We start from the raw sequence: 13,329 nt of genomic DNA on the forward strand, positions 1-13,329 counted from the left end.
ATAGTTATATGGATTAAACACTGTATATAGTTATATAGATTAAACACTGTATATAGTTATATGTATAATATACGAACAGTACAGTGAAGAACTCGAGTAGATGTAGATGGTGACTGAGCGGCTGCAGTCGTGTTCGTGTAGCTGCTGTCGACTCTCAGGTGGACGACTGAAGTACTCAGATAAATATTTGAAGCAGAGAGCAGCAGGTGAGCCAAGACCGACCCCCCACCACCCCCCACCACCCCCTCGCCAACCCCCTCCCCATCGCATGCTACCTGGACACACACACTCACACACACACACACACACACACACACAGAGGCAGCCAGGTGGCTAACGCGCTGGCCGGACCGACTGTCCTGAGCCTCTGAGAGACTCTGTGTGTGTGTGTGTGTGTGTGTGTGTGTGTGTGTGTGTGTGTGTGTGTGTGTGTGTGTGTGTGGTATACGGTATATGAATATTATTTTAGTGTATATCTGTGTGTGAGGTCATTGTGTGTTGTGTGTGTGTGTGTGTCAAAGGCTTCATGAATATTTCACACACACACACACACACACACACACACACACACACATCAAACTGCTTTTAAAAGTCACTAAAATCTCAGAAACAAGAGAATTCATTATTTCTGTCTTCAAACACATAAAACGGTTTAAAAATGGGATGAAAACTACATTAAAAGTCAGTTTGGAGTCTGAAGGTTTTACAGTTTGAGTTCAGCCACAGAAGGATGAATTATAGTGGATGAATTTTTGTTTGTAAATATAGTTTTTGTGTACTGGCATCGACCTTCTGAGATTGTCTGACTATTGTTATATTTCAATTTGAGATCATTTAATCTCCTTTTAGTTCATAAAATGTGAGAATAAATCCGTCCAATGTGACATCTTCAATGTCCAAACTTATAAACATTCAGTTTTCTGTGATATTAAAACACATTTTCTTTATTTTTGGGCCATTTTTGCTTCATAAATAACTTTTTTTCACATGAATCTGGATTGTCAACAAACAAATATCTGAATAAAGGATTTTATCAGTAATGACGGGGAACCAAAAAGGATCCAAGTTGAATTGTAGTTGTATAATAATTTGTTTGTTTTCCTGCACAAATAATATTTATTAAGCTTTATTTAACTCCATATTTTACCCCAGGTCTTCTACGACCCTCCTGCAGCAGCTCAGCGCCCGTGAACACGCACAGTAAATAATCCGAACCAAACTCACAATAAACATATATAATAAACAAGGAAGACAGGAAATAAAGAACAAAGAAATATCAGAGTGTTGCTCAAAGGGCTGCAAGGCCAACAAACAAATAAACAAACAAACCAAATAGTGACATAATACTGCAGTTTAAATGGATTTCAGGGCAAATTTCTTATATCTTAGCCATGTTTTGTTTGACAAACAAACAAAGAACAACAACAACAATAATAATAGAAGCAGTAATAATATTACTAACAATGATAATATTAATTAACATGGAAATAAAATGTATCTATATAATATGAAAAATAATAATTAATCTGTAATTGATACTTAGAAGTGTCTCTTATTGTTTATTCCACAGTTGTGGATGAGGATTATTTTTATTTGTTTCACTTGTGATAAACAACTAGGTAAATAAACAGGAACCAGTGGGAGGAAAGGGAAACAATATAAACAATATAAACAATATAAACAGCTGGGAGAACGTTTCAACCAAAGTTTGATGGTTTAATGGTTATAACAGCAGCGACCTCCAGTGGCCAGTACACAGAACTGCACCTGTTTGACTCTAAACTCTCTTCTTTCATCTAAATAACAACAACGCCTGAAACTTAATATATTTACATATTTATATGTTTGTTTTATGTTTCTGTTTCAACATTTCATTTTCTTTTAGTATTTATTAGAGTTATTAGTAGAGTTTGTATGAACAGATGTATGTCTGGGCATCTTTATTTACAATTATTATAGTGACTAATTTATTTAGTTATGGGTTTGTCTTTTATTGTTACACTTTCCTGACCAGTGCTTATAAATATTGTCCTGTTTCTGTTTATGTTGTTGTTTGTTGTTGTTTTAACTGTTATTCACGGCTGTATTGCTGACTGTATGTCAAAATCTCTTCCATTCAAATGATTGAAAGAAATGTTATCAAAAAAGGGAAATATTAGAGGAATATCTGACAAATGCAGACAAATTTCACTGAAATATATGAAAATATTTTTGATTATTATTGTTACTGACAAACGCAATTTATAACTAGAAGTCATTTCTTGGAAAACATTTCAGGGATATTCAGTAAGATTTGTACTCAACAACAGTCAACCTAAATGAATATGAGCCATTATCTGGCTCTTAGAGGTTCTTTATGGATTGTTTTTGTCTTGTTTGTGTTTAAATTATTCAGATTTTACTGCCTTTATTCTGCATTTCTATTTGCAACCATTAACTTTATCCATCCAAAAGTTTAAAGCACCAGAACTTCTGAATCAACAAACAGTTCTGGAGTAAATGTATTTATTCTCTCCTCTTTGTACACTGAGATTTCCCACAGTGAAAGTAGATGTTTTAAAGGTTATATATGGATATATGGTTGGTGATTGTTGGAAAAACTAACAGAGACATTTTGGGTGTATTTTATTTAGTTTCTGAAGCGTTTTGTTCTCTGCGAGGTAAAATTACTGGTTTTGTGAATGGAGTCTGGTGGGCTGCAGCGCCTCACATCTAGTGGCAGTGAATGTCGTATATATAAATATAAAACCTTCAATGAAAGTCTCCTGCTGTGTTCAGGTGGAGCGGGTGGACAGGACACCTCCCAGTCTGACCACCAGTTGGAGTCCCAGCACCGTGGTGGATCTGGGCGGCGGACATTACGGCATCTTCATCACCTCCAAACACCTGCAGGCCTCCGACCCCGACAGCCCCACAGAGGAGCTGGAGTTCTCCATCACCAGACCGCCACACTTTGGCTACCTGGAGAACGCTCTCACAGGTGGGTCCAGCAACAGTCTCCAGTAATCAATATATCAGTGGATAGATGGATATAGATGGATACGGTATGTTCATTGGGTTAAACCTCTGCCTTCCCGTCCTGGCAGGAGCTTACATCAAAGGTCGTTTCACCCAGCGGGACGTGGACCAGCGCGCTGTGCTGTTCGTCCTCCCGGCCGACATGGAAGTGACGGCCGACAGCTTCCAGTTCCGCCTCACCGACCCGGCAGGAAACACAGCGCTGCCCTATATGTAGGTTTATAGAAGGGACCAGAACTGTGGATCTCTGAGAAGCAATCTTGTCCAGTTCATGTCGGAAACCTCTGATAAGACAAATATGAAACATTGGCAGTATATTTAATAGACAGAGCTTTCAGGTCTGTGAAGTGTCTTAAACCTGTATTCTGTGTAACAGCCAGCAGGGGGCAATGAAGACCGATACCATACAGTCTTATGGAGAAATGAGTTGACTTCTCAGTTGATTTATGAGCTCAGTAAAAAGTTTCCTGAAGGGTTTCTGGTCTCAGTCTCTAGTTTCAGTCTTCTTCCATACAGCATGATGTTCATTTAGTAAATGATGGTCCCATTTAGAGTAAAACAGACCATAAAGCAGGGTATGCTTTAGGGCGGGGCTACCTTGTGATTGACAGCTCATTCTCAGTGAGTCCGTCCAGCTCAACGCACCAAACTCAGATCAAACTGTCAAACAGTGCTGATCAGATATGGATCCAGATTCTGTTGTTGACTATTTCTCTCCTCAAATCTGTTCACAAACACATTTTACTGTTTATCTGGAATACCAGATCCTGTGTGAGCAGGAGAGCAGCTCAACTCACAGTACGTCAGAGAAAGGCAATCCAAGTCTGAGAGATAGCAGAAAGCCAGGTCACTTTTTACCAAAGAAACACATTCAGACTCCCTGTGTCTCCTGCAGACTGGAGCTGTCCTGGTCTCGGGTGGAGTTTTCTGCGACCTGCTACAGAACCTGCGAGACAGCAGGGATGCTTCAGATCCAGATCCAGCGCAGCGGGAAGAGCGCCGACCCAGCATACGTTGCTATCCAGGTAGGACGGTGACCGCTGTCCCCAGACATCAGAAGAGCCAGAGCTCAGTGTTTAATGTGCTTGTTTGTGCAGGTGGAGGAAGGATCGGCCAAACCCGACAGAGATTTCACTCACAGCACAGCTGGTCTCATCCAGTTTGACCCAGGTCTGACTCTACTGGACTCGGTTCAGGTCTACTCTGCTTTATTTAACACAAACACTCTCAGGGGGGACACTCTGTATGAAACTGTGCATCCACAACTACTACAAGTCCCAGAAAGCATTGCTGCTGAACAGAAAGCAGTATGATGGTGATTTTCTTCCATCCTGTCTTTTCTGTTTAGGAGTCACTGTGAAAACCTGGAACATTTACCTGATAGACGACGGTCTGGAGGAAAACCACGAGACCTTCACAGTCACCCTGAAAAACCCCAAAAACGCCGTCCTGGGACAGAGGACCTCAGCTAGTGTCGAGATCATCGACCCCAGAGAAGGTAAAAGATTCTATTTTAACTTGTTTGTATAGAGACAGTTTACCTAAAACATCCGTCTGTAATTCTAATCGTCATCTGATTAAAGGTTGTATATGACATTTAAAACATGAATATATCAGCAAACAGCTGTTTGCTATGTAAAGATCTAGTGGAGTCTTGGTTAGTGGATGTGAGTGTTTTTATCATCTACGTCTGTGAATTAAGGATTTATTTCCACCAAACCAGAGTTGGTGATTGTTGGAAACACTAACAGAGACTCTTTGTACATGTACAATTTGAAGTGTGTTTTATGGTCTATGAGGTAATATTACTGGTTTTGTAAATGGAGTCTGGTGGGCCGTAGCGTGTATTTGTTTTGGTCTGAGATGCTGGTGCTCTAGTGCGACATCTAGTGGCAATACATTTTGTATATATTACCTTAAAGGTTGGTTGTTGTTGGTTCTTTTCCACATTTGTTAATCTATATTTGGGATCTTTCCGATGAGGATTACCGGAGCTCTCGGTTGCAGATGTCTGCAGATGTTTTCTTTTTATTTTGCACCTTTTTGTTTTTCGTGGTAGTTTTGCCAAGAAAAAGACAGTACTCTCTCTGCTCTCTATCAGGACGGTGCAATCCAGACGACCTGAGGGTGGAGGAGGATGAGAAGCGACTCCCAGTTCCTCCTCCTCCTCCTACTCCTCCTCCTCGCCTCCCTGACCCCCCCAGACTGGAGGAGGAGGACCCCGTCACAGACATTGAGGCGGAGCTGCTGTGGGAGAACCAGCCTCACCCTCCCAGAGGCGATGTCCCAAACCGCCGGCCCTACCTGGACTACGGAGAGGGGGACCCACAGGACCAGGCGGCCCCCAGCTACAGCCACATCCACTACAGGCAGCTGCCAGGGACAGGCACTAGGAGCACTGGGAGCACTGGGAGCACTGGGAGCACCGGGAGCACCGGGAGCACTGGACACAGGGTCAGACATGGAGGACTAAAGGTGATTGTTTCTTGTTAAAGGACAATTTCTTTACATTATCTGACGGCTTCTGTTTCTTGACCCGTCAGACCTGTAGTGATTTTATTTCGATGTTACAGATAGAGAACGAGGGGAAATAACTTTTACATTGCCTTGAGAAACTTTTATGTACTAATAAAAAGAAAATATATATATATTTATATTATTATTTTTCAGTGTGAATCTTCTTGCTGATATTTTAGTGTTTGACCTTCTGCTGATGTTCAGGTGCGTCTGTCAGGAGAGAGGAGGTCTGAGGAGAAGGTCTGGACGGTAAGACTGTTAGTTAAACTGTTAGTTTCTCCACAGTTACACGTACACGCACACACACACACACACACACACACACACACACACACACACTGTGTTAATGTGTTACTGGTTCTTCTCCTGCATCAGTTCCACAGTCTGACTCCTCTCCGGCTGGAGGAGCTAAAGCCGGGGGATGACCTGTGGAGCCGGTCAACTCGCGGTCGCCTCCTGCAGGAGCTCCCAGTCGGAGATCCTCCTCAGATGGATCATCCAGAACCCAGACACCACCCGGAGCTACGCCAGCGCAAGGTACACACAGTCACTGACCAAGCAGCTTAAGCCAGGGTTGATTGATCCTCGTCCCCCACCATCTGTGTCATTATTTAATAATTAGAATAATAGGTCAGTATCGACACACTTCAAAAATCTGATTTATTTAACACACTCAGAAATGTTTCAAACTTTATTTTAAATTAACTTTATAAAGCAACAAAATATTTCCTGAGTAACCTCCGCTGCTCACTTTTAAGACAAATTCAATTCAATTCACTTTTATTTGTATAGCGCCAATTCATAACAGAAGTTATCTCAGGACACTTTTCAAATAGAGCAGGTCTAGACCGAACTCCTTATAACAAATGTACTTTTCATTTGTGCATTTCTGATATTGTCTGCCACGCTTCCATTATGTAAAGTATGTTTAATACGTCTTCACCATTATAACCATTTAAACCTATTTAGCCCGACTGCACTGACTAGGCTACGTCAAGCCTAGTTATCCTGGATTTCCTAATTCTGCTTTTGTGAAACTTATAGATATAAACTTTATGAAATCATATTTCTGGTGAAGGCAGACATCTGCAGTCAAACAACTGGAGCTGAAATTCACAAATGTTACTATCTTGGGATAAACCCCTCGAGATGCATCGTCTCGTTTTGAGGGGTGTCAGCAGCAAGATAAATCCCCCCATAGAGTCCAGTCAGAGGCGTTGCAGTTTGTATAGCTGGTTATAATAATTCTCTCTTTGTGTCCTCAGACGGGGAGGTCAGTCAGCAGCTCCTGTTCCGACGGTTGGACTCACTACAGGAGACGCTGTTACACCCGCAGCTCATCTGTGGCCAGCTGGGCCAGCGCAGAGAGGACCTGCTCATTGCTGTAAACAACACACTTTTATTTCAACTTCATCCATTACCTTATTTCTAGAGTTTTATCGATCATTGCTGTTGGTTATAATAACATTTTACTCACCAAGTTAAGATCTGTGAACAATATTGAAAAATGATCTTCATTCATCTTCTTAAAACTCTTTCGGGTCTCGTCACTTTTATAATAAAGTTTTCTGTTTAATGAACAGATTCTGATGGCAGGAAATATTAATCTGTTCCGTTAATTGTGATTAGCGTCAGACGTATGTTTGACTCATACTAACATTTGTGTGTCAGGTTTAACAGCAGCCTGACCAGCGTGCGCTCCAGAAGAGACATGAGCTGGCTGTGGAAGTTTGCAGGGAAGAAGCCATTTTGGATCGGTGAGTGACGGATCCAACATTTATTAATATTTCACAATTTTATTAATTGAAACAAGCGACTTGTGACGTTTCTTGAATCTGACTTTGAACAAACCTCAAAGAAAACAGAGATTTAAGAAAATGTTTCTGCATGAGGTCGACTGTCTGTTAGACCTGGGTGTTGAACCTCTATCGGATTATATTATATTATATTATTACTAGTGATTGTTGTTGTCCAGTTTTCAGGCAGTTAACTGTTCTTCATGTGTCTCAGGTCTGTCTGGAGGTCCGGGTCGCTGGATGTGGGCTGACGGTCGCTCAGTGTCCTTTTCCAGACTGAAGGGGGCAGCGGGCCGCAGTGAGTCCGACGTGGGCTCGGACTGCGTGCTGGTTGAAAACCCCAGAAGCTGGATTTCTACAAGCTGCTCCCCCGAAACTCAACACACATTCATCTGTTCATCGCCGGCTCACACTCACTGAGAGACTCTCAGCGTATTTACCTCTGTGAACGAGTCATATTTAATGATGCTGCTCTGTACATTAGTTCATATTTTTGTCATATTAAAGATCACTGCACAAACCGAAATACAGATCAGCAGTTTCATTTTTATATTTGTTTCAAACTGTGGTGGAATGTAACTGAGTACATTTACTCAAGTACTGTAGGCTTCTTGAATGTACAATGTGTAATTTCTACCAACAAGGGGTCTCTCTCATCAGAACAATGACAAAAGAGGAAGTTTGATAAGGTGGTGAAGCAACTGGGATCATGGGAGTTGTTGTATTCACCACAATTGCCATTGTCATTGCAGTCAGCTTCTCCCGGTTAGAATTCCTTCAGTGTTCATGGTTCAGGGGTTTAATTTCACTTAAATATCAGTTTAAAATTAGGGAAAAAAAATTGAAAATACCCCAAAATATTAGTAATAGGTTTGAAAATATTTGTAAAATACCTGAAAACCATCAAATGTAATTATTAATTAAAGCTGCAAGCAGCGTTGGGCGGGACCTCGCACTCCACGCAACTCGGGGCGTGCCGCGGCCGCGCCACGTGCCGTCGTAACACGTGTGGACCACGACATGGAAATCCCACGTAAATCAGCTCGCCAGGCAGCGGTTGCTTCACGTCACGCCACTCCCAAGCCCTCATCTCCAGAAGCTGAGGGAGACCACTCTACGTTGTCACGCGTTTCAGACACCGCAAAAGACTTGAGCTTTCATAGAGAGACTCTTCACTGAGAAAGGTGGAAATGCAGCGCCATGCCACGGACACACAGTTTGATGCACAGTAAATTTATGATCACCAATGTGTTGAGATTGCAGTGATGGAATATGAAGTCAATATGATAAAATATGTAGGAGTTAGTTAAAATAGAAGCCCTGAAATGCCGGAAATGGCATCACAGTGGCCGACTTTGACGGCACGCCACAGACACGCCCTTCAACGTCACAAATAGCACAACTTGTAATCATTATTATTATTATTCAAGTGTACTGTCCAGTTTTGAAACAGATCTGATAAATTCCCTAGGGGTTTGTTCAAATACAAGACCACGGACTTCTAAATGGCCACCTTTGATGGCACGCCACGGACACGCCCTTCAGCGAACACAAATTGAATAGCGTTCATTCAGTACCATTTTTTGACTGTACTGACCAATTTTGAAGCAGATCCCAGAAATTCCCTAGGAGGAGTTAGTTCAAATACAAGCCCAAAAAGTCAAAATGACAACAATGGTGAAAATTAAAATTGCAGACTTCCTGTGGGTTTTGGGGCATGGGTCCAAGAGGCTTTTTTGTACATCTCGGCACCTTACACATGCCTACCGAGTTTCATACATATCAGTGAAACGTGGCGCCGGGGCTGCTTTTTAACAGTCCTGTAGGGGGCGCTACAAATTCAATTCAATTCAATTAATTTTTATTTGTATAGCGCCAATTCATAACAGAAGTTATCTCAGGACACTTTTCAAATAGAGCAGGTCTAGACCGAACTCTTTAAAACATTAATTACAGAGACCCAACAGTACCACCATGAGCAAGCACTTGGCGACAAGGGCAAGGAAAAACTGCCTGTTAAAAGGCAGAAACCTAGGACAGATCCTCCGGCTCTAGGTGGGTGGTCGTCTGTCTCGACCAGTTGGGGTGAGAGAGAGAGAGAGGCAGAGAGAGAGAGAGAGCGAGAAACAGACAGACAGGTGCACAGCAACAACAGTATTGGCAATGGCAATGTAGCAGGACCATGGCAGGAGGCTCCACCAGGATCGACAAGAACCTGCAAGACGAGAAAGCACAAGAACTCCGGGGAAGAAGTGGAGTTAGTAACATGCATTAATGGAACATGAATGAGTGCAGAAAGAGAGAGGAAGGGAGGAGCTCAGTGCACCATGGGAAATCCCCCGATAGTCTAGGCCTATAGCAGCATAACTAAGGGATGGTTCAGGACTCACCTGATCCAGCCCTAACTATAAGCTTTATCAAAGAGGAATGTCTTAAGCCTACTCTTGAATGTGGAGAGGGTGTCTGCCTCCCGAACCACAACTGGAAGCTGGTTCCACAGGAGAGGAGCTTGGTAACTGAAGGCTCTGGCTCCTGTTCTACTTTTAGAGACTATAGGAACCACAAGTAGCCCAGCATTCAGAGAACGTAGTGTTCTAGTGGGGTAATAGGGTACTATGAGCTCTTTAAGATATGAAGGGGCCTGACCATGAAGAGCTTTGTAGGTGAGGAGGAGGATTTTAAATTCTATTCTACATTTTACAGGGAGCCAATGCAGAGAAGCTAGTACAGGAGGGTTGTGATCTCTTTTTCTAGTTCCTGTCAGTACTCGTGCTGCAGCGTTCTGAATTAATTGGAGCGTTTTAATGGACTTATTAGGGCAACCTGATAATAAAAAGTTGCAGTAATCCAGCCTTGAAATAACAAATGCATGGATTAGTTTTTCTGCATCTGTCTGTGATAGTATGTGTCTAATTTTTCTAATATTACGTAAATGAAAGAAGGCAGTCCTAGAGGTCTGCTTTATGTGGGAGTTAAATGATAAATCCTGATCAAAGATAACTCCAAGATTCCTGACAGTGGTGCTAGAGGCCAAGGTAATGCCATCTAGAGTAACTATATCTTTAGACAGTGAGTCTCTAAGGTTTCTGGGGCCAAGAACAAGAATTTCGTTTTTTTCTGAGTTTAACATCAGAAAATTGCAGGTCATCCAGGATTTTATGTCCTTAAGACATAAGACGACGTTTGTAATTTAGATAATTGATTAATTTCATTGGGCTTGATTGATAGATATAACTGCGTATCATCTGCATAACAGTGAAAGTTAATGGAGTGATTCCTAATAATGTTGCCTAAAGGGAGCATATATAAAGTAAATAGTATTGGTCCAAGTACAGAACCTTGTGGAACTCCATGACTAACTGTAGTATTTATTGAAGATTCATCGTTAACATGTACAAACTGCGAACGATCTGATAAATATGACTTAAACCAGCTTAGTGCGGTTCCTTTAATGCCAATTTGATGCTCAAGTCTCTGTAAAAGAATATTATGGTCAATGGTGTCAAATGCAGCACTAAGATCTAATAATACAAGTACAGAGACAAGTCCATTGTCAGAAGCAATCAGAAGGTCATTATTAACTTTAACCAGAGCTGTCTCTGTGCTATGATGAACTCTAAATCCTGACTGAAAATCCTCAAATAAACTATTGTTATGTAGAAAGTCACACAACTCTTTGGCGACTACTTTCTCCAGAATCTTACAGAGGAAGGGGAGGTTAGAAATCGGTCTATAGTTGGCTAAAACCCCTGGGTCAAGAGTGGGCTTTTTAAGAAGGGGTTTAATTACAGCTACTTTAAAGGACTGTGGTACATATCCTGATAATAAAGAAAGATTAATCATATCCAGTAAAGAAGTGCCAATTAAGGGAACAACTTCTTTAAGCAGCCTAGTTGGGATCGGGTCTAATAGACAGGTTGATGGCTTCGATGAAGAAATGATTGAAGTAGCAGCAGAAAAACAGTCTAAATATATATCGAAGTTTACATTGACAGAAGTCCCTGATCTTGGAGAGCCACTGATAACTGTTGATGGCAGTTGGTGATTAATTTTTTCTCTAATAGTAATAATTTTATTATAGAAGAAGCTCATGAAGTCATTGCTACTTAAGTTTATGGGGATATGTGGCTCAATAGAGCTGTGACTCTGTCAGCCTGGCTACAGTGGTGAAGAGGAACCTAGGGTTATTCTTATTTTCTTCTATTAGTGCTGAGTAATAGGCTCCTCTGGCATTACGGAGGGCCTTTCTATAAGTTTTAAGATTATCTTGCCAATTTGAGCGATATTCTGATCATTTGGAAGAGCGCCATTTCCTTTCAGATTTCCTAGCTATTTGTTTTAACTGGCGGGTTTGGTGGTTATACCAAGGGGCTAGTCTCCTATGTTTTAATAATTTCCTTTTTATAGGAGCGATAGAGTCTAATGTTGATCGTAGTGAGCCTGTAGCACTATCGACAAGATTATCAATTTCAGAGGGACTAAAGTCATTATAGGACTCTGTATAATTCAGACATGGCATTGAATTAAACACTGAAGGAATCTCCTCCTTAAATTTAGCAACAGCACTGTCAGATAGACATCTGCTGTAGGAAGTTTTGCCTAATGGCTTATAATCTAACAACATGAATTCAAAAGTTAATAAATAATGGTCAGATAGGAAAGGATTATGTGGGAAGACTATTAAATGTTCAATATCAATGCCATATGATAGAACAAGGTCAAGAGTTTGATTAAAACAATGAGTTGGTTTATTTACACTCTGACAGAAGCCAATTGAGTCTATAAATGATATAAATGCATTACTAAGGCTGTCATTGTTAACATCCACATGAATATTAAAATCACCTACAATAATTACTTTATCTGATTTAAGGACTAAACTTGATAGAAACTCTGAGAATTCAGATATAAAATCAGAGTACGGTCCAGGAGCGCGGTACACTATAACAAATAGAACTGGCTGCAGTGTTTTCCAGTTTGGGTGAGAAAGACTAAGAACAAGGCTTTCAAATGAATTATAATTTAGTTTAGGTTTAGGGTCCGTTAAAACGCTCGAATCATATATGGCTGCTACTCCACTTCCTCGGCCAGTGCCTCGAGGAAAATAATATGATATTATAATATTAATATGACTGGGGGGGGGGTGGATTCATTTAGGCTAACATACTCCTCGTGGGACAACCAGGTCTCAGTAAGACAAAGTAAATCAATATCATAATCTGATATTAATTCATTCACTAAAACAGCTTTAGAGGACAGAGACCTGATATTTAACAGCCCACATTTCATTCTCTTATTTTGTGCTACTGAGGAGTTGGTTTTAATTTTTATTAGATTTTTATGTTTAACTCCTCTTGTTTTTATTTCTTTAAATAGTTTAGGTGGTCGGGGGGACAGACACAGTCTCTATGGGGTTTTGGGTGGGTGACTGTTCTAAAGAAAGTGCAGAGAAGTGTGTAAGACAGCAGCTCTGCTTCCTGGTCCTAACTCTGGACTGTCAGGTTTTAGAAATAAACTTTGCCATATTTTGATAAGAGAGTGCCCCCCCAAAAAAGGGGGGGGGAGCCCTCTCTTTATACTAGGTTTTATACATTTGAGAGCCGCTCCATCCAAAGTGGGATGGATGCGCATGTCTCCTCCTAATCTTAGTGACCCAGGTTGTTTTTTTAGATATTTACGTTTATCTTTAGCCAGCAGTTTTAAATATGATTCAATGTCGCCCGCTCTGGCCCCAGGGATACATTTAACTATGGCCACTGGCTTCGCTAACTTCACGTTTCTGACTATGGAGCTGCCAATAACCAGAGTTGGTTCCTCAGCGGGTGTATCGCTGAGTGGGGAAAATGTATTAGAAACATGAAGCGGTTGGTGGTGAACTGTGGGCTTCAGTGTTTTAGTCTTCCTTCGCTCAGTCACCCAGCCTCCCTGTCTTCCCGGCTGCTCGGGAACTACCGGGGGAACCTACCGGGGGATCTACCGGAGGAACTACCAGGGGAAC

General features: G+C 41.4%; 1 protein-coding gene across 2 annotated transcripts in view; it reads left to right on the forward strand.

The window, feature by feature from the left end:
- The window catches only part of frem1b (Fras1 related extracellular matrix 1b), a 47,247-nt gene extending 39,390 nt beyond the window's left edge, over positions 1–7,857 (forward strand). For both annotated transcript variants that reach the window (XM_051375584.1, XM_051375583.1), the window contains 11 exons: positions 2,779–2,980; positions 3,087–3,231; positions 3,914–4,043; positions 4,116–4,188; positions 4,367–4,516; positions 5,120–5,493; positions 5,740–5,784; positions 5,911–6,072; positions 6,801–6,919; positions 7,207–7,292; positions 7,546–7,857. In XM_051375584.1, coding sequence (XP_051231544.1) covers positions 2,779–2,980; positions 3,087–3,231; positions 3,914–4,043; positions 4,116–4,188; positions 4,367–4,516; positions 5,120–5,493; positions 5,740–5,784; positions 5,911–6,072; positions 6,801–6,919; positions 7,207–7,292; positions 7,546–7,751 — 1,692 coding nt within the window. In that variant the 3' untranslated portion in view covers positions 7,752–7,857. The remainder of the gene's footprint in view (positions 1–2,778; positions 2,981–3,086; positions 3,232–3,913; positions 4,044–4,115; positions 4,189–4,366; positions 4,517–5,119; positions 5,494–5,739; positions 5,785–5,910; positions 6,073–6,800; positions 6,920–7,206; positions 7,293–7,545) is intronic.
- The last annotated feature ends 5,472 nt before the right edge of the window (positions 7,858–13,329 follow it).

Source organism: Dicentrarchus labrax, unplaced genomic scaffold, assembly GCF_905237075.1.
Source record: "Dicentrarchus labrax unplaced genomic scaffold, dlabrax2021, whole genome shotgun sequence".
Lineage (NCBI taxonomy): Eukaryota > Metazoa > Chordata > Actinopteri > Moronidae > Dicentrarchus > Dicentrarchus labrax.